This window comes from Salmo salar, chromosome 12, assembly GCF_965601325.2.
Source record: "Salmo salar chromosome 12, fSalSal1, whole genome shotgun sequence".
In the NCBI taxonomy this organism is placed as follows: Eukaryota; Metazoa; Chordata; class Actinopteri; order Salmoniformes; family Salmonidae; genus Salmo; species Salmo salar.
This window is the reverse complement of record NC_138302.1, coordinates 32,614,773-32,641,314: the sequence shown is the minus strand read 5'-3', so window position 1 is coordinate 32,641,314 and position 26,542 is coordinate 32,614,773. Positions and strand designations below refer to the sequence as shown.

At 42.6% G+C, this 26,542-nt stretch overlaps 1 protein-coding gene across 3 annotated transcripts; it reads right to left on the bottom strand.

Annotated features, from left to right (window-relative positions):
- Positions 1-44: 44 nt before the first annotated feature.
- Positions 45-24,326, bottom strand: LOC106564941 (uncharacterized). 3 transcript variants are annotated; one of them, XM_014131486.3, is made up of 6 exons: positions 13,259-13,501; positions 10,577-11,153; positions 7,533-7,676; positions 1,672-4,673; positions 1,390-1,443; positions 45-1,296 (listed from the first exon to the last, which is right to left on the bottom strand). In XM_014131486.3, exons 2-5 carry the CDS (start codon positions 11,111-11,113, stop codon positions 1,425-1,427), a joined length of 3,702 nt encoding a protein of 1,233 aa, XP_013986961.3. In that variant the 5' UTR covers positions 11,114-11,153; positions 13,259-13,501; the 3' UTR covers positions 45-1,296; positions 1,390-1,424. The 3 variants fall into 3 exon arrangements, with proteins under 3 accessions (XP_013986961.3, XP_013986959.3, XP_082814974.1); XM_014131484.3 differs by having other exon boundaries at positions 10,442-11,153; positions 13,259-13,499; XM_082958848.1 differs by lacking the exons at positions 7,533-7,676; positions 10,577-11,153; positions 13,259-13,501 and adding exons at positions 18,176-18,304; positions 20,015-24,326.
- Positions 24,327-26,542: the final 2,216 nt, after the last annotated feature.

Here is a 26,542-nt window from a genome sequence, read left to right as displayed (position 1 = left end):
GCTCAATGGGTTGAAGTTAATTAGAAATATTATACACTACACACTTACAATAGACAGAATATTTTATTCAAATCCTTATTTACAAAGTGAAAGATGATCTATAGAAATAGGAGGGCTGACTGCACTGGGGAATGAAACAAGGGCAGTTCTTACTTTTAGCTATCAGGCATGATAACTTACAAACATAATGCCATCAATAGTCTTTTCATCGCATTGATACACATGCACTATGCCTAGGGCCAGGAATTTTTCCTGACCACATGACCAGACCAAGTAAACTCCACGCCCTTATTTGGTTTATAAACAGGCAAATTGTCTCTGGCAGCCAAATACTCCGTCTAAATTGCAGTACGGTTCTATAAACATAAAGCCATCTACTTTCATATGCAAAATATACACTTACTCTACTGTTATTTAAGCAATAAGGCCCGAGGAGTTGTGGTATATGGCCAATATACCACGCCTAAGGACTGTTCTTAAGCACAACGCAACACGGAGTGCCTGGACACAGCCCTTAGCTGTGGTATATTGGCCATACATCAAACCCCAGAGGAGACTTATTGCTATTATAAACTGGTTACCAATGTAATTAGAGCAGTAAAACTAAATGTTTAGTCATACCCATGGAATATGGTCTGATATACCATGGCTTTCAGCCAATCAGAATTCAAGCCTCAAACCACCCAGTTTATAAAACTTTTTTTTTCGGTTGCAGCCGACAGTATTTTTCAGTGACAACGAGTTTGTGGTGTCCATCTTTCGTTTACACACAGGGTTTTGGGGATGCAGATCGGTAATTAGCACAGGTAGTCGACTCCGTCTTCTGTCCGTTTCCCGTAAACAAGCACTGTAACATGGAAATATGGCCATGTGGGAACCCTAACCCAATAAATTTGCATTTTTGTCCTGCTGATATGAAAGATAGTTCCTTATGTTCCAAAATCGGACCGCAAGCGATGCGTGTTAACGTTTAGTGCAAGGGTCGGGGCTCTTAATTAAACTCCCCCGGCCAGAAGATATTATCATCAATAGGCGCTAAAGGTACTTAGCATATATGAATGTGCTAGACCCTACCCATACCCCACACACAATACCAATAAATTACACTGAAAATAACTTCAATGCGAAGCATTTAAGGATAAGGCTAAACTTGAACAAATCCTTTGTTAGCGTCATTACAAATCTATAAATGGTTGATAGGTAAGAATGTAAGCCAACTGATGTCCATAGGGTCTGGATGGGTCAGCAGCAGGTTCTATTCTAGTGGGAGATGAGCTCATGATACCAAGTGAAGATCTGCAGAATAGAGAAACAGTTGAGATGAATGACTTGCTATAGAATACAATCATGTTCTCTTGAAACAGATGTATTTCTGGTGCTTTTACTTACAACAGCTAGCCAGGCTATGTTAGGCGTGCCCATCTTCAGGTTGAACTCTTCAAGCTGAGGAACATTTAAGAAATTCAATGTCATTAAAAGGCTTTTTGCCGTAACAAGGACAAAATGTGGTTGAATGGTGAACGCTAAGTTATAGGTAGACAAAAGGTCAACATACCCAGGTTTTTACTAAGATGAGGTTAATTCAGATAACCAAGGGAGAACTTCACTTCCATACCAAAGACATTACAATGCAATACAAATGTTAAAAATAAAAGAAAAAAAAGCACCAACCTTATTGTTCCTCCATCAATTCTCATGCCACTTGTTGTTTCTCCCCTTGTCTCCTTCTCAGCCTCTGGTTCAGAGAGGAAGCCAGGGCCCGTTACAGCCGCTTTCTCCACAGGGTCTGCTAGCAGTTTCTCGCCATCTATAATTGCGTCGTCCTCTCCTTCTCGGTCTTTCTCAGCCTTTGGTTCCAAAAGGACCTGAGGGCCCTTTACAGACACTTTCGCCACATGATCTGCAAGCAGTTTCTCCTCTTCTAACATAGAACCAGAAAGAGAGGAAGAAACTTTGTTGGGCCCTGGTTCAGAGGAAAGCCCAGAGTCATTTGTAGCCACTTGAGGAACCCCTTTCTCTATTGTGTCTGCAAGCAGTTCCTCCCCTTCTGTCATTCCTCCCTCCCCTTCAATCTTGGGTGCTGGTTCAGAAATGGCCTCAGTGCCTTCAGCAGCTGCTTTTGCCTTTGACAGTTTCCCCCTTGTCAAATAGGTTCTGTGTACCCTTATGAATATCCCTGGGTAGTATATACCTCCTTTTTCCTCTAGTGTTTTCTTTTTTTTCTTTTTCTTGGGCCATGGTTCAGAGGGGTTCCCAGAGTCCTTTGCAGCCTCTAGAAGAGGCACTTTCTCCTTAGTGTCTACCAATGGTCTCTTCCCTTTGTACTGGAAAGCCTTTTTCCTCCTCTTTGCAAAATGCTTCTTCTTCCCTTTTATCTTGTACTGATGCCTCTTTAGACGTCTCATTAGAATCCTCATGAAGATACCTGGATACAACTTTTTTTTCTTGGGGACGATTTCAGAGGGGGCCGCAGAGTCCATTGCAGTCACCTGAGGAGCCACTTTCTCTGCAGCATCAGCATGTAGTTTCTCGCCTTCTGGTTCTTTCTTAGGCCCTGTTTCAGATGGTGCCTCCAAATTATTTGCAGCTTCCTGAGGGACCACTTCTTCAGCAGTGTCAGCATGTAGTTTCTCACCTTCTGGTTCTTTCTTAGACCCTGTTTCAGATTGTGCCTCCAAATTATTTGCAGCTTCCTGAGGGACCACTTCTTCAGAGGAGGCCGCAGAGTCCATTGCAGTCACCTGAGGAGCCACTTTCTCTGCAGCATCAGCATGTAGTTTCTCGCCTTCTGGTTCTTTCTTAGGCCCGGTTTCAGATGCTGCCTCCAAATTCTTTACAGCTTCCTGAGGGATCACTTCTCCAGCAGTGTCAGCATGTAGTTTCTCCCCATCTATCATTGCTTCTCCTTCTTGGTCTTTCTTGGGCTCCGGTTCAAAGGGGAAGTGAGGGGCCACTTTCCCTGCTGCTTCTGCAAGCAATCGCTTTCTTTTGCGCTGGTGAGCCTTATTCCTCTTCTTCGCAAGCTGTTTCATATTATACTGAAACTTTCTTTGATGACTGTGATAACTCTTCATGAATATACCTGTGAAGAATATATTGTTTCTCCCCTTTGCTTTAATCTTGGACCCTGGTTCAGAAGGGGACTTCTTTGTCGCCATCTGAGTGGTCAATACCGCGGGGGACTTCTTTGTCACCATCTGACAGGACACTTTCACTAGGGCTCTTTCATGCTTCTGTGCCTTTTTCTTGCGGTTGCTAGCAGGTTGGATGTATCTGCATCTCTTACGGAAGACTGCTTGAGTGCTGGCAGGCTGGGTAGATGAGAGCTGGAGGTTGCAAGCAGGCTGGGTGTATGCGTATGTCTGGTTTAAGGCTGTGGTGCCATTAGAGTAATATGGGGGGAAGTTGGTGTAGGGTGAATACCCAGGGGGGTTACGTTGGAGGGGCTTGTTACTAGGCAGCATGGCACCAGCAGGCATGATTCCAGGAAGCATGGTACCAGGAGGCATGGTACCAGGGGGCATGGTACCAGGGGGATAACCCCACCCTGGAGGGAAGGCAATGGGGTAGGGGCTGCTGTGGTATGCTATATACTGAGAGCATTGGTTGGTGGAGTAGGTAGCCATCATAGATGCATGAGGATGAGAAACAGGGAATATAGGGTCCTTGGAGTATGAGTAGAGCCCAATGGAGCTTTCCCTGGGCTCATCCCCATACCTATCCCTCTCAGATCTTTCTCTGTCACAGTCTCTAGTACTAGAGTGGCTGTTCCAGTCGCTCTCGCTGTCCCAGTCTCTGGCCCTAGAGCGTTTGTCTCCGTCTCTGGTCCTTTGCAGCCACCTGCCTATATCCTTGTCTATATCTCGGTTTCTGTATCTGTCCTGGTCTCTCACTCTGTCCCGGTCTTTCTCTCGGCCTCCGTCCCTGCCTTTCTCTGGGTCTCTGTCCCTGTCTCTCTCAGATCTGTATCTGCCCCCGTCTCTCCTAGATCTGTCCCGGTCTCTCTCTCGGCCTCCGTCCCAGTCCTTCTCTGGGTCTCCGTCCCCGTCTTTATCTCGGTTCCTTTCTGATCTGTTAGTTTCTCTGACTACCAGTATGTCCTTGTCTCGCTCTCTGGTACTAGAGTGTCTGTGCCCGTCTCCCTTTCGGTTTCTCTCAGATCTGTCCCTTTCTCTGACTCTGTCATTGTCTCTGGTACTAGAGCATCTTTGCCTGTATCTCCCTCTCGTAGGACTGTCCCCTTCTCTGGCTCTGTCCCTTTTCAAGTCTCCCATCTTCCCATACAGCCTATCATTGGTCCTGTCTGTCAGCCGACCCAACTCCTCAACCCCCAAGTCCAGCCCAACGATCTCTAGCAGGGTCTGCATCCGCTCGTACCGCTGCTCATCCTCAAGCCTCACCACCTTCTCCTCAACTGGAGAAGACTTGGATCTACTGCTGGAGTCAACATGACCCTCGAGCAGAGTCGGCCAAACTTGTGGTAGCTCCTCGCCCACAATGAGTAGCTCATTTTCGTCGTTGACGATCTTTGAGAGCTTGTTGATGTCCACACCTTCATTGAGGACATTGAGGAAGCGCTGGAAGCCTGTGGCTGCTATGTCTTTCTCCTGTGTCCTGAGTGAGTGAACTGGCCTCTGAATGGTTGGATTATGTTGTTTATCATTAGGGAATACCTAACAGGAAACATATGAGGAAATATCAATGAATATCTATCCACTTCAGCTATAAACAAACTAATGCTGGGTGATTAACCAAAATTTTGCATATGTTCAATTATTTGAATACCATTTCGTTCAGTTTTTTTCTGTGAGCTCAATGCGGACATCGCACAGTTTCTCTCAAGATAAATCAGATCCAGACTGAACTGTGCGATGTAGTAGGGAATTGTAGTTTCCAACAGGCCAATATTATACATGGTTTAGCGCATAAAATGTGATAATTAACTACAATGACCATAATCCAATGCACATCTACTTGTCCGGTCTGTTTCTTTTATGCCTGCTACTGAAGAGAGAAGAATGCACAATAGCAAGGTGATATAGAGAGCAGCTGTTGCTCTGTGAGGCATCTCTGCTGAATACCAACTAGATCATGTATTTTCAGGTAGTCATAAAAGTATGCCTTATTTACTTTGAAGAACTACAAAATAGCAATTTTGTAAGACAGCATTGGCAGCAGCTCTATAGAGACGAGATGATGACTTGGAATGAAATAAAGTCATAAAATAAAACAAATGTAATATACACAACTGAAATATTTTATTAAATTAAAGTAATGTGAATAAATTATGGTTAATAAGTGATAAGCAGTAATTGGCAGTCACTACCATCATGGTACTTCTATGAATTGTTTTACTCTGTTAGAGCATTCAACCCACAATGCATTTAATGTTTAAAAAAATGAATAATCAAAACCCGAAAAAGCACTAATCGCTCAGCACTAAAACAAACAAAATGTGTTTGAGCCGCTTGCATTAATACCGCCCCATCAAACGTAACTTCATTTACGTATCACTTACAGTGGGGGAAAAAAGTATTTGATCCCCTGCCGATTTTGTACGTTTGCCCACTGATAAAGTAAGGATCAGCCTATAATTTTAGTGGTAGTTTTATTTGAACAGTGAGAGACAGAAGAACAACAAAAATATCCAGAAAAATGCATGTCAAAAATTGTATAAATTAATTTGCATTTTAATGAGGGAAATAAGTATTTGACCCCCTCTCAATCAGAAAGATGTCTTTTATACAGGTAAAGAGCTGAGATTAGGAGCACACTCTTAAAAGGGAGTGCTCCTAACCGCAGCTTGTTACCTGTAAAAAAGACACCTGTCCACAGAAGCAATCAATCAATCAGATTCCAAACTCTCCACCATGGCCAAGACCAAAGAGCTCTCCAAGGATGTCAGGGACAAGATTGTAGACCTACACAAGGCTGGAATGGGCTACAAGACCATCGCCAAGCAGCTTGGTGAGAAGGTGACAACATTTGGTGCAATTATTCGCAAATGGAAGAAACACAAAAGAACTGTCAATATCCCTCGGCCTGGGGCTCCATGCAAGATCTCACCTCGTGGGGTTGCAATGATCATGAGAACGGTGAGGAATCAGCCCAGAACTACATGGGGGGATCTTGTCAATGATCAAGGCAGCTGGGACCATAGTCACCAAGAAAACAATTGGTAACACACTACGCCGTGAAGGACTGAAATCCTGCAGTGCCCGCAAGGTCCGCCTGCTCAAGAATACATATATATGCCCGTCTGAAGTTTCCCAATGAACATCTGAATGATTCAAAGGACAACTGGTGAAAGTGTTGTGGTCAGATGAGACCAAAATGGAGCTCTTTGGCATCAACTCAACTCGCCGTGTTTGGAGGAGGAGGAATGCTGCCTATGACCCCAAGAACACCATCTCCACCGTCAAACATGGAGGTGGAAACATTATGCTTTGGGGGTGTTTTTTTGCTAAGGGGACAGGACAACTTCACGGCATCAAAGGGACGATGGACGGGGCCATGGACCGTCTAATCTTGGGTGAGAACATCCTTCCCTCAGCCAGGGCATTGAAAATGGGTCGTGGATGGGTATTCCAGCATGACATTGACCCAAAACACACGGCCAAGGTAACAAAGGAGTGGCTCAAGAAGAAGCACATTAAGGTCCTGGAGTGGCCTAGCCAGTCTCCAGACCTTAATCCCATAGAAAATCTGTGGAGGGAGCTGAAGGTTCGAGATGCCAAACGTCAGCCTCGAAACCTTAATGACTTGGAGAAGATCTGCAAAGAGGAGTGGGACAAAATCCCTCCTGAGATGTGTGCAAACCTGGTGGCCAACTACAAGAAATGTCTGACCTCTGTGATTGCCAACAAGGGTTTTGCCACCAAGTACTAAGTCATGTTTTGCAGAGGGGTCAAATACTTATTTCCCCCATTAAAATGCAAATCATTTTATAACATTTTTGACATGCGTTTTTCTGGATTTTTTTTTTGTTATTCTGTCTCTCACTATTCAAATAAACCTACCATTAAAATTATAGACTGATCATTTCTTTGTAAGTGGGCAAACGTACAAAATCAGCAGGGGATCAAATACTTTTTTCCCTCACTGCATGTGTGCATTTCACACTACCTTTGTGTTATCATGGGCTTGCTATGTTCATCTGATTGTCACAACGAATGTATTTGGTTGCATTTTGTCAACTGCATTTTACTCAGAATGACTCATTCAGCAATGTTTGGCTTTTAGCTGGCTAGCTATGCTACAAGTCCATCTCAATGACTGTTCGCACGCTAGGTAGCAATTGATGCATCAGGTGGCTGACAGGGATAACACTAATATAGCCGTGCCATTTTAGAAAAAACTATTGGCTTATAAAAACACAAATATTATGAAGCGTACAAGTAAGTAGGCACTTCATATCCTGCGTATTTGGAAAGGGAGTCAATGGGAGAAATCAATTGCATTAATCGGGGGACATGGTTTCTTGACTTCCTTATGATACTTTTGCCGACCTCTGTTTTGTGATGGCTACATACCTCATTGTTGGGAGAGCGTCTTTGGTTCATTAAAACCTTCACTCTCAGTCTCAGAGGATGGGCCTCTTCATTTTCTAGGGGAGCTCTAATCATCAGCTCCAATGCTCGCATCTTGTTTTGTTTCTTCAGCTTGGCAGGGGTATCCTGGAGGAAAATAGAGACAATATTTTAATATGTGTAATGCGGTTGTCTCTAAATAGTGATCTAAGGTCAGTTTTTATTTACCTCAGACTCTTAATGTATGTTTATCTATCATTACATTTAATAACACGTAAAGTGAATGATTCATAATTACAGACAACCTATATAACTAACTTTGAATATCTGCAGACCACTGAAATTATAACTTGTTTTAGGAGGATGAGTTTTTAAAAAATGAAGTGTTTGAAGAACATGTTCAGCCCAGGGGTCTAGCAGTATAGCCCTTACTAGAGGTCAACCGATTAATCGGAATGGCCGATTAATTAGGGCCGATTTCAAGTTTTCATAACAATCGGTAATCGGTATTTTTGGCCACCGATTTGCCGTTTTTTTTTTTTTTTTTACACCTTTATTTAACTAGGCAAGTCAGATTAAGAACACATTCTTATTTTCAATGACGGCCTAGGAACGGGGGTTAACTGCCTTGTTCAGGGGGGATTCGGGGATTCGTTTTTGCAACCTTCCGGTTACTAGTCCAACGCTCTAACCACCTGCCTTACATTGCACTCCACGAGAAGCCTGCATGGCAGGCTGACTACCTGTTACGTGAGGGCAGCAAGAAGCCAAGGTAAGTTGCTAGCTAGCATTAAACCTATCTTAACATAATCACTAGTTAAACTAGTATTATCATCAACCATGTGTAGTTATCTTACGTGTCCTGCATTGCATATAATCGATGCGGTGCCTGTTCATTTCTCATCAAATCACAGCCTACTTCGACAAACGAGTGATGATTTAACAAGCGCATTTGCGGAAAAAGCACTGTCGTTGCACCAATGTACCTAACCATAAACATCAATGCCTTTTTTTTAAATCAATACACAAGTATATATTTTTAAACCTGCATATTTAGTTAATATTGCCTGCTAACATGAAATTGTGTCACTGCTCTTGCGTTCATTGCACGCAGAGTCAGGGTATATGCAACAGTTTGGACCGCCTGGCTCGTTGCGAACTAATTTGCCAGAATTTTCCGTAATTATGACATACCATTGAAGGTTGTGCAATATAACAGGAATATTTAGACTTAGGGATGCCACCTGTTAGATAAAATACGGACCGGTTCTGTATTTCACTGAAAGAAAAAAACATTTTGTTTTCGAGATGATAGTTTCCGGATTCGACCATATTAATGACCTAAGGCTCGTATTTCTGTGTGTTCATTATATTATAATTAAGTCTATGATTTGATAGAGCAGTCTGACTGAGCGATGGTAGGCACCAGCAGGCTCGTAAGCATTCATTCAAACAGCACTTTCGTGCATTTTGCCAGCAGCTCTTCGCAATGCATTGCGCTGTTTATGACTTCAAGCCTTTCAACTCCCAAGATTAGGCTGGTGTAACCGATGTGAAATGGCTAGCTAGTTAGCGGGTGCGCGCTAATAGCATTTCAAACGTCACTCGCTCTGAGACTTGGAGTAGTTGTTCCCCTTGCTCTACATGGGTAACGCTGCTTTGTGGGTGGCTGTTGTCGATGTGTTCCTGGTTCGAGCCCAGGTAGGAGCGAGGAGAGGGACGGAAGCTATACTGTTACACTGGCAATACTAAAGTGCCTATAAGAACATCCAATAGTCAAAGGTATATGAAATACAAATCGTATAGAGAGAAATAGTCCTATAATTCCTATAATAACTACAACCTAAAACTTCTTACCTGGGAATATTGAAGACTCATGTTAAAAGGAACCACCAGCTTTCATATGTTCCCATGTTCTGAGCAAGGAACTTAAACGTTAGCTTTCTTACATGGCACATATTGCACTTTTACTTTCTTCTCCAACACTTTGTTTTTGCATTATTTAAACCAAATTGAACATGTTTCATTATTTATTTGAGGCTAAATTGATTTTATTGATGCATTATATTAAGTTAAAATAGGTGTTCATTCAGTATTGTTGTAATTGTCATTATTACAAATAAAAATAAATAAAAAACGGCTGATTAATCGGTATCGGCTTTTTTTTGGCCCTCCAATAATCGGTATCGGTGGTGAAAAAAACAAAAACATAATCGGTCGACCTCTAGCCCTTACCCACCTTGCGTCTTATTTCCCGACCCTAGATTGTGCCTGTTTGGTGACACTTTTCCCACTTCGGAGGGACTTTCCGTGGTTGGTAGATGGTTGATTCGCCGAGCAGTGCCCAGGAAATAATTAAATTCAATTGATGGATGCTACCCCCCTCCCCTCCAAATCAAACATGGATTCCAATTTCTGTTATTGCTTTGCGCGCACACCTGTGTGTTTCCCACCTGTTTGGCCTAACTAATCAGCCTCTCAATACGGGCGACATGCTGCAACAGACAGGAAGTAGAAATGGAGTGTGTGCGAGCAAACATTTGAGCAAACATTGAAATCCATCTTTGATTAATAGTAATTTCAGCGTGACTTAACTTGAACGCTACTCCAATGTCACGCCCCAAGACGGAACGTTAAATAAATGTACTTAAACGTTATTAACTGTATACATGACGGCGAGCTTGTAGGGCTACAACGTCAACATGAACATAATGATTTATAGAATAAATTATGGATAATTCGACCCAAATCTAGATTTTTGCATGAACTATTCCTTTAATTCAAATTTAATTCTGCTTCCTGTGGGGTGTGACCAATTAAAATCCAATACTTTTATGGGAATTAAAGACCAATTACCAATTCAGAATTGAACCCTACCCCGATTAATAAATATTGAACTAATAGGTACATACCTTACGAGGTAGGTACCGCACCGGTGTTCTTCTGAGCTTACTCAGAATGTCTAGCACCCTCCGTTTAAGAGGTAGGCATATGCGTGATGACTGGTCTGTGACATTACTGTATCTTTGGAATGTTGTATTGTTCACCTTCCTCTGTTTAGACATGCCCTTCGCTGTTGCGGATGCAGTCTGTGTTTCAGGCATGTCCTTAGCTCCGCGTTTAACTTTTTGCATAGCAAGAACAGCTTTCTTGCGAGCTATCTTTTCCTCTATGACCTTCAGCTCCTTCTTCTTACGAGCGAGCTCCAGGTCCTCTACACTGAGGTCCACAGTATCTCCATCTGTGTCTGGGGAGAAGGGAGCACTGCTACCCCTCAATGAGCCTTTGCCCCAGTCTCTGGATGATGGGTCCATGATGTAGCTCATAGCAGAGGAAGCGCCATACTCCTTCCCACCTTCTCTAGTCCTCCTCATGCTGGAGTAGTCACTGTAGGGCTTTCGGGGCATAGCCTGGCCATTGCCTCTCTTCTCAAGGCTATCGTCCCATTGTCCTGAGCTCGGTCCTCCGTACTCCCTCCGCCGACTGTACCTCTCCGGTTCTCCATACTCCCTCCGCTGACTGCATTTCTCTGGTTCTCCATACTCCCTCTGGTGACTGTGCTTCTCTGGATCCATTGGGTACATTCTGCCAAGGTGCCTGAGCTGGGCTGATACTCCAGGTTCACTGCAGAGAATAAAGAGGTGCTGAACTGTACTGTGTGTCTGGGTGACAACTATATAAACACTAACGTTAAGTATGTGATGAATATAAACATGTTTGCTGTTGATTATGGATGTATTGGATGTTATTTGCCCATATATGCATGTTCAAGGCAAGACATCACTAAAGACTTAAACGAATTAACAGGCTTCTAAACAAACAAGTTGAGTTCCAATATATACAGTTGAAGTCAGAAATGTACATACACTTAGGTTGGAGTCATTAAAACTTGTTTTTCAACCACTCCACAAATTTGTTGTTAAGAAACTATAGTTTTGGCAAGTCGGTTAGGACATCTACTTTGTGCATGACAAGTAATTTTTCCAACAATTGTTTACAGATTATTTCACTGTATCACAATTCTATTTGGTCAGAAGTTTACATACACTAAATTGACTGTGCATTTAAACAGCTTGGAAAATTCCAGAAAATTATGTCATGGCTTTATAAGCTTCTGATAGGCTAATTGACATCATTTGAGTCAATTGGCGGTGTACCTGTGGATGTATTTCAAGGCCTACCTTCAAACTCAGTGCCTCTTTGCTTGACATCATGGGAAAATCAAAAGAAATCAGCCAAGACCTCAGAAAAAAATTGTAGACCTCAAGTCTGGTTCATCCTTGGGAACAATTTCCAAACGCCTGAAGGCACCACGTTCATCTGTACAAACAATAGTACGCAAGTATAAACACCATGGGACCACGCAGCCGTCATACTGCTCAGGAAGGAGACGCGTCCTGTCTCCTAGAGATGAAAATACTTTGGTGCGAAAAGTGCAAATCAATCCCAGAACAACAGCAACGGACCTTGTGAAGATGCTGGAGGAAACCGGTACAAAAGTATCTATATCCACAGTAAAACGAGTCCTATATCGACATAACCTGAAAGGCCGCTCAGCAAGGAAGAAGCCACAGCTCCAAAACCGCCAGACTACGGTTTGCAACTGCACATTGGGACAAAGAAAGTACTTTTTGGAGAAATGTCCTCTGGTCTGATGAAACAAAAATAGAACTGTTTGGCATAATCACCATCGTTATGTTTGGAGGAAAAAGGGGTAGGCTTGCAAGCCGAAGAACACCATCCCAACTGTGAAGCACGGGTGTGGCAGCATCATGTTGTGGGGGTGCTTTGCTGCAGGAGGGACTGGTGCACTTCACAAAATAGATGGCATCATGAGGGAGGAAAATTATGTGGATATATTGAAGCACCATCTCAAGACAGTCAGGAAGTTAAAGATTGGTCGCAAATGGGTCTTCCAAATGGACAATGACCCCAAGCATACTTCCAAAGTTGTGGCATAATGGCTTAAGGACAACAAAGTCAAGGTATTGGAGTGGCCATCACAAAGCTCTGACCTCAATCCTATAGAACATTTGTGGGCAGAACTGAAAAAGCGTGTACGAGCAAGGAGGCCTACAAACCTGACTCAGTTACACCAGCTGTGTCAGGAGGATGGGCTAAAATTCACCCAACTTATTGTAGGAAGCTTGTGGAAGGCTACCCGAAACGTTTGACCCAAGATAAACAATTTAAAAGCAATGCTACCAAATACTAATTGAGTGTATGTAAACTTCTGACCCACTGGGAATGTGATTAAAGAAATAAAAGCTGAAATAAATCAGTCGCTACTATTATTCTGACATTTCACATTCTTAAAATAGTGGTGATCCTAACTGACCTAAGACCGGGATTTTTTTACGAGGATGAAATGTCAGGAATTGTGAAAAACCCAGTTTAAATGTATTTGGCTAAGGCGTATGTAAAATTTCCGACCTCAACAGTAGGTAGTTGCATTTGTCTTCTATAATGCTTGTACGTTATTGTTCTGAATGTCAGCTGAAATGTGCAAGCGTTAGCCAGCTAACGTTAACTATAGCTAACTACCTAGCTAGTTTGTAATGTAATCTTCAGAGCAGCCTGGCATATACCTTGCTAGCTAACGTCTGTAAATGCAAGCATGCCAGATAGAATATCGACAAATACATTCAATTGCCACATTGAAATAGTTACATTGCACATTTTCCATAATAAGTGGTGGAAAACATTGACTATAGCTAGTGATTGTTTACCTCGAGTCTGCCCCCTTCTCCTGCGCTGATTCTACCCTCGCGCAGGTCTTTGCGGTCTCATTCTGGATATTGTGGTGTCAAACAATTAGCATACCAGTCTCTCTTAAAAATCTGAATGCTTTGACTTTCATATCAATTATATAGATTAGGTTAAATTTGTTACAACGGCAACTGGTCAACCAACAAACTCGTTTCCTATCTATTGGTCTATGATTTCAGTTTCATAGGATCGACATTCCTATACTGCCACCAATTGAACGGAGTGCGAAGAGCATGGCATTTTCTAATACCAAACCAATGAAAGTTATGCCTGAAAAGAAATGTGAAGCTTAATGCCTTGGTTAAATTCCTTTCACATACTCCACACTTACAATATTAGACAGAATATTTTATTCAATTAAATATATACAAAGTAAAAGTTGATCTATAGACTGAAGTGGGGAATGAAACATGGGCAGTTTTCTTGCTTTCAGCTATCAGGCATGAGAACTTACAAACATGTCATCAATGGTCTTTTCATTGCATTGACACACGTACTATGCCCAGGGCCAGGGGTTTTTCCTGACCACATGACCAGACCAAGTAAACGCCACGCCCTTATTATTTGGTTTATAACGGGAGAGAAAATGCGTTTGCTGAGCAGATATAATAGTAAAGAAAAACCACTGGCCCTACCCATACCACATACAATACAAAACATTACACTGAAAATAGCTTCAACATGAAGCATTTAAGGATGAGGTTAAACTATAACAAATCTTTTGCTAGTGTCATTACACATCTAGCTTCTTAGGGACCACTTCTTCTACAGTGTCAGCATGTAGATTCTCCCCATCTATCATTGCTACTCCTTCTGGATCTTGGGCTCCTCTCCAAAGGGGAAATCCTTTACAGCCACCTGAGGAGCCACTTTCCCTGCCGCATCTGCAAGCAGTCACTTTATTTTGTGCTGGTGAGCCTTATGATTGTGATAACTCTTCATGAAAATACATGTGAAGAATATGTTGTTTACCCCCTTTGCTTTCTTCATTCACCCTGGTTCAGAGGGGGACTTCTTTGTCACCATCTGACAGGACACTTTCACTACATCTTGCAGTTGCTAGAGGGCTGGGTGTATGCGAGATGGTGGTTGCTAGAGGGTTGTATGTATGTGTATCTCTGAGTTAAGATCAACCAATCAAATGAATGTATTTATAAAGCCTTTTTCACCAGTAAATGTCAGTGCTTAGACAGAACCCAGTGCTTAGACAATGTGGCCCAGTCCGAAGATACCCCCAGACAGGGCCAACCAGGCAGGATGTAACTGCTTAGGTGACGTGAAGGCCATCCTCACTTGGGGAATGCTGCTTTTTAGTTAGCTTTTCAACAGTATCTAAAATACATTTTGGATTGTTTTTATTCTCCTCAATCTGGTTGGAAAAGTAGGCTAATCGAGCAGCATTGAGGGCTTTTCGATATTGCCTTTTACTGTCTTTCCAAGCTAGTTGGAAGACTTCCAAATTGGTGGAGCGCCATTTCCGTTCCATTTGTCTGCAAACTTGCTTCAGGGCATGGTTCTTTTCTTTATACCAGGGAGCTAGTTTCTTGTGACAAATGGGGGGGTTACGTAGGACAGGCAAGACTGCTGCAGTGCTGGCAGGCTGGGTAGATGAGAGATGGAGGTTGCTAGTAGCAGGCTGGGTAGATGTGAGCTGGAGGTTGCTAGCAGGTTGGGTAGATGAGAGATGGAGGTTGCTAGTAGCAGGCTGGGTAGATGTGAGCTGGAGGTTGCTAGCAGGTTGGGTATATGAGAGCTGGAGGTTGCTAGCAGGCTGGGTAGATGAGAGCTGGAGGTTGCTAGCAGGCTGGGTAGATGAGAGCTGGAGGTTGCTAGCAGGCTGGGTGTATGCGTATGTCTGGTTTAAGGCTGCAGTGCCATAAGAGTAATATGGGGGGGCGCTGGGGTAGGGTGGATCCCCAGGGGGGTTAGGTAGGAGGGGCTTGTTACTAGGCAGCATGGCACCAGCTGGCATGATTCCAGGTGGCATGGTAACAGGGAGCATAATACCAGGAAGCATGGTACCAGGCGGCATGTTACCAGGGGGCATAATACCAGCGGGCATGGTACCAGGTGGATAACCCCACCCTGGAGGGAAGGCGATGGTGTAGGGATTGCTGTGGTATGTCATATACTGAGAGTACTGGGTGGGGGAGTAGTTTGCCATCATAAATGGATGAGGATGAGAAACAGGGTATATAGGGTCCATGGAGTATGAGTAGAGCTCAATGGAGCTTTCCCTGGACTCATCCCCATACCAATCCCTCTCAGATCTCGCTCTGTCCCAGTCTCTAGTACTAGAGTGGCTGTTCCAGTCGCTCTCGCTGTCCCAGTCTCTGGCCCTAGAGGTTTTGTCTCTGTCTCTGGTCCTTTGCAGCCACCTTTCTATATCCTTGTCTATATCTCGGTTTCTTTCTCTCTCAGATCTGCATCTGTCCCGGTCTCTCACTCTGTCCCGGGCTTTCTCTCGGCCTCCGTCCCTGCCTTTCTCTGGGTCTCTGTCCCTGTCTCTCTCAGATCTGTATCTGCCCCCGTCTCTCCTAGATCTGTCCCGGTCTCTCTCTCGGCCTCCGTCCCAGTCCTTCTCTGGGTCTCCGTCCCCGTCTTTATCTCTGTTCCTTTCTGATCTGTTCGTTTCTCTGACTACCGGTATGTCCTTGTCTCGCTCTCTGGTACTAGAGTGTCTGTGCCCGTCTCCCTTTCGGTTTCTCTCAGATCTGTCCCTTTCTCTGACTCTGTCCTTGTCTCTGGTACTAGAGCATCTTTTCCTGTATCTCCCTCTCGTAGGACTGTCCCCTTCTCTGGCGCTGTCCTCTCTGTCCCGATCTCTGTGCCCATCTCTCTCTCCATCTCTTTCAGATCTCTCCATTTCTCTGACTATATCCTCCTCCCTCTCTCTGTCCTCATCTCTGGTACCAGAGTGTTGGTGCCAGTCCCTCTCAGATTTGTCCCTGTGTGTCTCTATGTCCCATACCCTGTTACTAGAGCTGCTGTATTCAACGGTCATGTTTGAGTGCTGGTTTAGAAGGGGGCTAGGGCTGGCGCTGTCTGATGGTAATGTGGAAGTGCCGAGATGTTTTAATGAGGGCTCGCTCTCCTTTTTCTCTTTTCCCTTCTCATTCTCAAACTCCTTCCCTTTCAAGTCTCCCATCTTCCCATACAGCCTATCATTGGTCCTGTCTGTCAGCCGACCCAACTCCTCAACCCCCAAGTCCAGCCCAACGATCTCCAGCAGGGTCTGCATCTGCTCGTACCGCTGCTCATCCTCAAGCCTCACCACCTTCTCCTCAACTGGAGAAGACTTGGATCTACTGCTGGAGTCAACATGACCCTCGAGCAGAGTCGGGCAAACTTGTGGTAGCTCCTCGCCCACAATGAGTAGCTCATTTTCGTCGTTGACGATCTTTGAGAGCTTGTTGATGTCCACACCTTCATTGAGGACATTGAGGAAGCGCTGGAAGCCTGTGGCTGCTATGTCTTTCTCCTGTGTCCTGAGTGAGTGAACTGGCCTCTGAATGGTTGGATTATGCTGTTTATCATCAGGAACCACCTAACAGGAGACATGAGGAAACATCAATGAATATCTATCTACTTCAGCTATAAACAAACAAAAAGTGTATGATCTGCTTGCATCATCAAGACGGCCCATCAAACTTCATTTACGTATCGTTTGTGTGTGCATTTCACCCTACCTTTGTTATCATGGGCTTGCTATTATTTTGTGCCCAATAGAAATGAATGGTAAATAATGTATTGTGTCATTTTGGAGTCACTTTTATTGTAAATAAGAATAGAAAATGTTTCTAAATACTTCTGCATTAATGTGGCTCCTACCGTGATTACAGATAATCCTGAATGAATCGTGAATAATGATGAGTGAGAAAGTTACAGACGCACAAATATATCATACCCCCAAGACATGCTATCCTCTCACCATTACAATAACGGGAGGTTAGTCTTGTGGGTATGATATTTGTGTATCTAACTTTTTCACTCAGAATTATTCCCAATTCATTCAGGATTATCCATAATCACGGTAGGATCCACATGAATGTAGAAGTGTTCAGAAATATTTTCTATTCTTATTTACAATAAAAGTGACTCCAAAATGACAACACATTATTTACCATTCATTTCTATTGGGCACAAAATAATCTGAAACACAACCAAAACAAACAGCAAATGCATCTAACAAAGTTTGATGTCGTCATTGTGTGCTATGAATATGGGACCAAATACTTCACTTTTTACTACTTTAATACACATAAATGAATTTGTCCCAATTCTTTTAGTCCCCTAAAATGGAGACTATGATCAGAAAGTGCTGTAACTTCTAAACGGTTTACTCGATATGGATAAAAATACCCTAAAATTAAAGCGGGCAGTCTGCACTTTAATCCCACAGTCATTGTTTGTTTCTAAATCCAAACCTGTGGAATAGACACAAAATAAGAAAATGCTTCACTGTCCCAATAATTACGGAGTGCACAGTATTGGTTGCATTCTGTCAACTGCATTTTACTCATAATTACTCATTCAGCAATGATTGGCTGTTATCTGACTAGCTATGCTACAAGTCCATCTCAATGACTGTTAGCATGATAGGTAGCAATTGATGCATCTGAAAGGAAAACAACATTTTCATGCAGGTGGTTGACGGAGATGACACTAATATAGCCATGACATTCTAGACAACACTGTAGGCCTATAAAAACACAAAAAAAGATTATGATGCGTACAAGTAGGTAGACAGTTAATATCTAGCATATGTGGGATGGGTGACAAATCGCAGAAATCCATTGCATTAAATCGGGGAACCATGGTTTTCTTGACTTCCTTATGATACTTTTGCCGACCTCTGTTTTGTGATGGCTACATACCTCATTGTTGGGAGAGCGTCTTTGGTTCATTAAAGCCGTCACTCTCAGTCTCAGAGGATGGGCCTCTTCATTTTCTAGGGGAGCTCTAATCATCAGCTCCAATGCTCGCATCTTGTTTTGTTTCTTCAGCTTGGTAGGGGTATCCCGGAGGAAAAAAGAGAGAATATTTTAATATAATATATGCCATTTAGCGGACGTTTAATCCAAAGCGATTTACAGTCATGCGTGCCTACATTTTACATATGCGTGGTCCCAGGAATCGAACCTAGTACCCTGGCGTTACAAGCGCCACGCTCTACCTACTGATCTACAAAGGACCACATACTAAAAGGACCATTTTAGTATGTGTAAGGAAGTTGCCCCTGGATAGTGATCCAAGGTCAGTTTTTATTTACCTCTTAGATTCTTAGCAGTAGAAAAACCTGGTTCTTACATTAACTATTAAGTCCATGTAGTAGAAACATCAGAATCCAAACACCAAGAAAGATCTGGTGGTCACCCTGATTGTGCTTCTTTTTTTATTCTTGCTCCGCATAAGCCGTAAACAATAAAGGCGTTTTACTTTTTTCCACTACACGCCTTGATTAATTCTGGAAGTTTTTTGCACAAATGCTTTTTTGTAATTATTTACTATTAAGCATCAACTTCTTTTTGATCTATCAGGAAATATCTATTCATGACAGGGTTGACGTCAATTCGGGATAAAAATTATATTCAAGACATTCATTGAAATTTGAATTGGTCACACCCCACAGGAAGCAGAATTTGAAATAAAGGAAGTAGAATTTAATTCAAATCAAAGAAATTCAACTGAGACATGAATATGAGTCTCAATCCATTGACAAATACCTTTGCCAAAATAATTTGCCACCTCTAGCTAAAGAATACAGACACCATTTTAAAATGCTAGTTTGATTATAACTCAATGATGTCAAACAGTATTTTGTTTGTATTTTTGTCATGGAGCGTTTGATCTAATGCATTCTGAGAAATGTATGTTCTATCATTACATTTAATAACACGTAAAGTGAATTGTGAATTATACTGAACAAAAATATAAACAACATTTACAGAGTAACAGTAAACTTGGATTAGCTAACAACGTGCCATTGGAACACAGGAGTGATGGTTGCTGATAATGGGCCTCTATACGCCTATGTAGCTATTCCATTAAAAATCAGCCGTTTCCAGCTACAATAATCATTTACAACATTAACAATGTCTACACTGTATTTCTGATCAATTTGATGTTATTTTAAATGGACAAAAAATGTTTGCTTTTCTTTCAAAAACAAGGACATTTCTAAGTGACCCCAAACTTTTGAACGGTAGTGTACACGTTTGATTTTAATACTTTCTTGTGCACAGGTAATGTGAGGAATGGCGATTTAATAAGAACGGTCTTCCGACTATGAATACATCTTCAACAGACACGTGCTGCTAAAACAGGTAGTCATTTCAGTGTGACTTAACTTGAACGCCCGAAGAATGAACGTTAAATAAATGTACTTGCACGTTATTAACTGTATACATGACGGCGAGCTTGTAGGGCTACAACATGTCAAACACTATTGGTCACCATACATGATGTCAACATGAACATAATGATGTATGGAATAAATTATCTATTTGAATTTCATTTAATTCAATTCTACAGACAACTCAAAGGGGAATTTGACCAAAACTATCCCTTTAATTCAAATTAAATTCTGCTTCCTGTGGTGTGTGGCCAATTCAATTAAAATCCCAACATTTTATGGAAATGAAAGACCAATTAGCAACTAAATTCAGAATTGACCCCAACCCTGATTAATAAATACAGAACTAATAGGTACATACCTTACGCAGTAGGTACCGAACTGGTGTTCTTCTGAACTTACTCAGAATGTCCAGCACCCTCCGTTTAAGAGGTAGGCATACGCGTGACGACTTGTCGGTGACATGGTTGTATGTTTTGAATATTGTATTGTTTATCTTGGTCTGTTTAGAGATGCCCTTCACTGTTGTGGATGCAGTCTGTTTTTTAGGCATGTCCTTAGCTCCGTGTTTAAGCTGTCGTGTAGCAAGAACAGCTTTCTTGCGAGCTATCTTTTCCTCTATGACCTCCAGCTCCTTCTTCTTACGAGCGAGTTCCAGGTCCACACTGGGCTGCACAGGATCGCCATCAACATCCCCATCTGTGTCTGTGGAGAGGGGAGCACTGCTACCCCTCAATGAGCCTTTGATCCCGTCTCTGGACGATGGATCCATAATGTAGCTCATAGCAGAGGAAGCACCAAACCTCTCTGGTTCCATTTGGTATGTTATCTTCCAGCGTGCCTGAGCTGGGATGACTCTTCAGGTTCACTGCAGCATAAAATAAAAATGTAAGAAGACATTGGTAAACTTAATGTAAGCTACATGTTGTTGTGTACTGTTGTGCTAGGTTGCCTGGCTACCCAAACTCCTTGCTCCGGCCAAACGCTATGCCCAAGGATGTTAATGCATTTATCTGCAATGGATTGGTTGCCACAGCCACAAAGTCAAAATTGGCTATATCTAAAGATTCAAGAAAACAAAAACAAGCTGTTTGGTCTTAATTTAAGGTTAGGCATGAGATTATCAGTGTGGTTAGGGTTTGGTTTAAAGACATTTCAGAAATAGGCAGGGTTTATGACTTTGTGGTTGTGGTAACTAGTGACAACCGTCTGGATCTGAGTATCTCCCCGACAATTTCTAGAACGCAATCACATTCTAACCGTTCCGATTGGTCCCAGAAACCGATCAATTGGGTTTTTAAAATTCGTTATTGGCTTTGATACTCTGGTTAGAAATGATCCAATCGCTGATGACTGTTTTGTACAACCCTAATTTTGACATCACCACAAACAACTTCAATAATGGCAGTCACTAGCTTGGTTTCCATCCATTTGGAGACAGATTTATGCGAATATTCGAGAATATGGATAAAGAAAATATGCGCATTTTCCAACCAGTGGTGTCATAGAAATCAGTGTGTGATGATACAGTGCACACAAAAAGTACCTTTTCGCTAAGTTTTCATGAACTGAATTCTATCGCATTTTCAACTCTACCGATAGTTTTGGCACAAAAACTGTTGTGTAAAATAGCAAATGTGTTTACACTAGTATCGGCACATGTGCTCTAGCCAACAGCTCACAGATACAGTGCAGGTAGGTTGTGCTGGTAGGCTAGTCTACACGATGAGATTATTATGGAGAAGAACGAGAATATTTTTTATTTGTCAAATTAGTCAAACATCGATCATCATGTCACTTGTTCAACCTCTCTTTCGTATCGTCTGAGATTGCCGCGGTCATCCCCCTTTTCAAAGGGGGTGACACTCGACCCAAACTGCTACAGACCTATATCTATCCTACCCTGCCTTTCTAAGGTCTTCGAAAGCCAAGTTAACAAAACAGATCACCGACCATTTCGAATCCCACCGTACCTTCTCCACTATGCAATCTGGTTTCAGAGCTGGACATGGGTGCACCTCAGCCACGCTCAAGGTCCTAAACGATATCATAACCGCCATCGATAAGAGACAATACTGTGCAGCCGTATTCATCGACCTGGCCAAGACTTTCGACTCTGTCAATCACCACATTCTTATAGGCAGACTCAACAGCCTTGGTTTCTCAAATGACTGCCTCGCCTGGTTCACCAACTACTTCTCTGATAGAGTTCAGTGTGTCAAATCGGAGGGCCTGTTGTCCAGACCTCTGGCAGTCTCTATGGAGGTGCCACAGGATTCAATTCTCGGGCCGACTATCTTCTCTGTATACATCAATGATGTCGCGCTTGCTGCCTGTGATTCTGAGCCACCTCTACGCAGACGACACAATTCTGTATACTTCTGGCCCTTCTTTGGACACTGTGTTAACTAACCTCCAGACGAGCTTCATTGCCATACAACTCTCCTTCCGCGGCCTCCAACTGCTCTTAAATGCAAGTAAAACTAAATGCATGCCCTACAACTGATCGCTACCCGCACCTGCCCACCCGTCCAGCATCACTACTCTGGACGGTTCTGACTTAGAATATGTGGACAACTACAAATACCTAGGTGTCTGGTTAGACTGTAAACTCTCCTTCCAGACTCACATTAAGCATCTCCAATCCAAAATTTCGCAACAAAGCATCCTTCACTCATGCTGCCAAACATACCCTCGTAAAACTGACCATCCTACCGTTCCTCGACTTCGGCGTTGTCATTTACAAAATAGCCTCCAACACTCTACTCAAATTGGATGCAGTCTATCACAGTGCCATCTGTTTTGTCACCAAAGCCCCATATACTACCCACCACTGCGACCTGTACGCTCTCGTTGGTTGGCCCTCACTTCATACTCGTTGCCAAACCCATCGTCTCCAGGTCATCTACAAGTCTGTGCTAGGTAAAGCCCCGCCTTATCTCAGCTCACTGGTCACCATAGCAGCACCCATCAGTAGCACGCGCTCCAGCAGGTATATTTCACTGGTCACCCCCAAAGCCAATACCTCCTTTGGCCGCCTTTCCTTCCAGTTCTCTGCTGCCAATGACTGGAACGAACTGCAAAAATCACTGAAGCTGGAGACTCATATCTCCCTCCCTAACTTTAAGCACCAGCTGTCAGAGCAGCTCACAGATCACTGCACCTGTACATAGCCCATCTGTAAACAGCCCATCCAACTACCTCATCACCATACTGTATTTATTATAATCTTGCTCCTTTGCACCCCAGTATCTCTACTTGCACATTCATCTTCTGCACATCTATCACTCCAGTGTTTAATTGCTACATTGTAATGACTTTGTCACCATGGCCTATTTATTGCCTTAACTCCCTTATCTTACCTCATTTGCACACAATGTATATAGACTTTTTTCCTACTGTATGTTTGTTTATTCCATGTGTAATTCTTTGTTGTGTGTGTCAAACTGCTTTGCTTTATCTTGGCCAGGTTGCAGTTGTAAATGAGAACTTGTTATCAACTAGCCTACCTGGTTAAATAAAGGTGAAATATATATTTTTTTTCATTAATAAGACCTTCAATATTTATTGGAAAGGAGCATCAAGATCACCATGCACTAGTGCTGGGCAATTAAATGTCATTTTTTTCTGTTTTTAAACTACAATATTTTGTTTTTTAAACAACAACTAATTGACCAATGTCGGTTCAATTATTTGAATTCCATTTTGTTCTGTTTTTTTCTGTGAGCTCAATGAACACATAGCAGTTTCTCTAGAGATAAATCAGATCCAGTCTGAACTGTGCGATGTGGTAGGGAATTGTAGTTTCCAACAGGGCCAATATTCATCATAGTTTATAGCATAAAACATGGCAATTAACTACAATGACCACAATTCATTGTGCATCTACTTGTCCGGTCTGTTTTTTTTACAGAAGAGGCAGAGGAATGCACCATCGCAAGGGGATATAGAGCAGCTATTGCTTTTCACCGTATCTCTAACTGAAAATACATGATCTAAATGATTGATAGTTGGTATTCACCAGTCATGCCTTATTAACTTTGAACTACAAAAGTGATTTTGTCAGACGGCAAAGGCCGCAGCTCTATAGAGATGACTTGGAATGAAATAATATGAATCAAATAAAACAAATGTAATATACACAACTGAAATATTTTATTAAAGTAATATGAATAAATGTTGGTTAATAACTGATAAGCAGTAATTGGCAGTCACTACGATTAATTAATTATTCTATTCAATGTTAGCGCATTCAACCCACATAATGCATAGTGAATTTAATTTAAAAATCCTCAAAACCTAAATCGAAAACCGTTATTTTTTTAATAATCAAACCGAAACCTACCTCAAAAAGCACTAATTGCTCAGCACTACCATTCACCTTCATCACACCGTGAAGTTCTTCATAACTCAGCTGTAGTCTAATAAACTGCATGGTCTCCCAAGTCATAGTGGCAGGACCACACAGTGTCATCGTGTGACTCCAACTTTAATATGATGGTCATTAGATCAATATTTGCGCATAAAGGCGTTTCTACCACCATTTCTTGCAAAATACATTTACTGACACAAAAAGATCCCACCATGTCGAACGACCAAATTATCTTTTGGCATTTATAAAATTCTACCATCATAGCTTTATACGTACAGTGCATTTGGAAAGTATTCAGACCCCTTGACTTTTTCCACATTTTGTTACGTTACAGCCTTATTCTAAAATGTATTAATTAAAAAAAAATCAATCTACACACAATATTCCATAATGACAAAGTGAAAACCGGTTTTTAGATTTTTTTGCAAATGTATAAAAATATATATAAATAAATAAATAATTAATCGACATTGTGCTCAGGTGCATCCTGTTTCCATTGATCATCCTTGAGGTGTTTCTACAACTTGAATGGAGACAACCTGTGGTAAATTGAATTGATTCAACATGATTTGGAGAGGCACACACCTGTCTGTATAAGGTCCCACAGTTGACAGTGCATGTCAGAGCATAAACCAAGCCATGAGGTTGAAGGAATTTTCCGTAGAGCTCCAAGACAGGATTGTATCGAGGCACAGATCTGGGGAAGGGTGCCAAAAATTGTATGCAGGATTGAAGGCCCCCAAGAACACAGTGGCCTCCATCATTCTTAAAATGGAAGAAGTTTGGAACCACCAAGACTATTCCTAGAGCTGACCGCCCATCCAAACTGAGTAATCGGGGGAGAAGGGCCTTAGTCAGGGAGGTGACCAAGAACCCAATGGTCACTGACAGAGCTCCAGAGTTCCTCTGTTACAGCCTTATTCTAAAATGGATTTAAATGTTTTTTTCCCCCCTCAATCTACACACAACACCCCATAATGACAAAGCAAAAACAGGTTTTTAGACATTTTGGAAAATAAAAAATAAATACTGAATTATCACATTTACTTAAGTATTCAGACCCTTTACTCAGTACTTTGTTGAAGCACCTTTGGCAGCGGTTACAACCTCGAGTCTTCTTGGGCATGACTCTACAAGCTTGGCACACCTGCATTTGGGGAGTTTATCCCATTCTTCTCTGCAGATCCTCTCAAGATCTGTCAGGTTGGATGGGGAGCGTCACTGCACAGCTATTTTCAGGACTCTCCAGAGATGTTTGATCGGGTTCAAGTCCGGGCTCTGGCTGGGCCACTCAAGGACATTCATATACTTGTCCCGAAGCCACTCCCGGCTTGTCTTGGCTGTGTGCTTAGGGTCATTGTCCTGTTGGAAGGTGAATCTCCGCCCCAGTCTGAGGTCCTGAGCTCTGTGGAGCAGGTTTTCATCAAGGATCTCTCTGTACTTTGCTCCGTTCATCTTTCCCTCGATCCTGACTAGTCTCCCAGACCCTGCTGCTGAAAAACATCCCCACAGCATGATGGTGCCACCACCATGCTTCACCGTAAGTATGGTGCCAGGTTTCCTCCAGACGTGACGCTTGGCATTCAGGCCAAAGAGCTCAATCTTGTTTCTCGTGGTCTGAGAGTACTTTAGGTGCCTTTTAGCACAATGCATGCGGGCTGTCATGTGCCTTTTACTGAGGAGTGGCTTCCATCTGGCCACTCTACCATAAACGCCTGATTGGTGGAGTGCTGCAGAGATGGTTGTCCTTCTGGAAGGTTCTCCCATCTCTACAGAGGAATTTGAGCTCTGTCAGAGTGACCATCGAGTTCTTGGTCACCTCCCTGACCAAGGCAATACTTATGTAAATAAGGTATGTTTTTATTTTATTTATTTTTTGTAAAAATTTATAAAAACCTGTTTTTGCTTTGTCATTATTGGGTATTGTGTGTAGATTGATGAGGAAATGTTATTTAATCAATTTTAGAATAACATGCTGACCAAACCGGACACGCGTGCGCCTGCATGCGCCATCGCACGCAGGTTGATTTTGTACCCCCACACCAGACACGACCAGGACACGCATGTTGATTTTGTACCCCCACACCAGACACGACCAGGACACGCAGGTTGATTTTGTACCCCCACACCAGACACGACCAGGACACGCAGGTTGATTTTGTACCCCCACACCAGACACGACCAGGACACGCAGGTTGATTTTGTACCCCCACACCAGACACGACCAGGACACGCAGGTTGATTTTGTACCCCCACACCAGACACGACCAGGACACGCAGGTTGATTTTGTACCCCCACACCAGACACGACCAGGACACGCAGGTTGATTTTGTACCCCCACACCAGACACAATCAGGACACGCAGGTTGAAATATCAAAACAAACTCTGAACCAATTATATTCATTTGGGGACAAGTCGAAAAGCATTAAACATTTATGGCAGTTTAGCTAGCTAGCTTGCTGTTGCTAGCTAATTTGTCCTGGGATATAAACAGTGGGTTGTTATTTTACCTGAA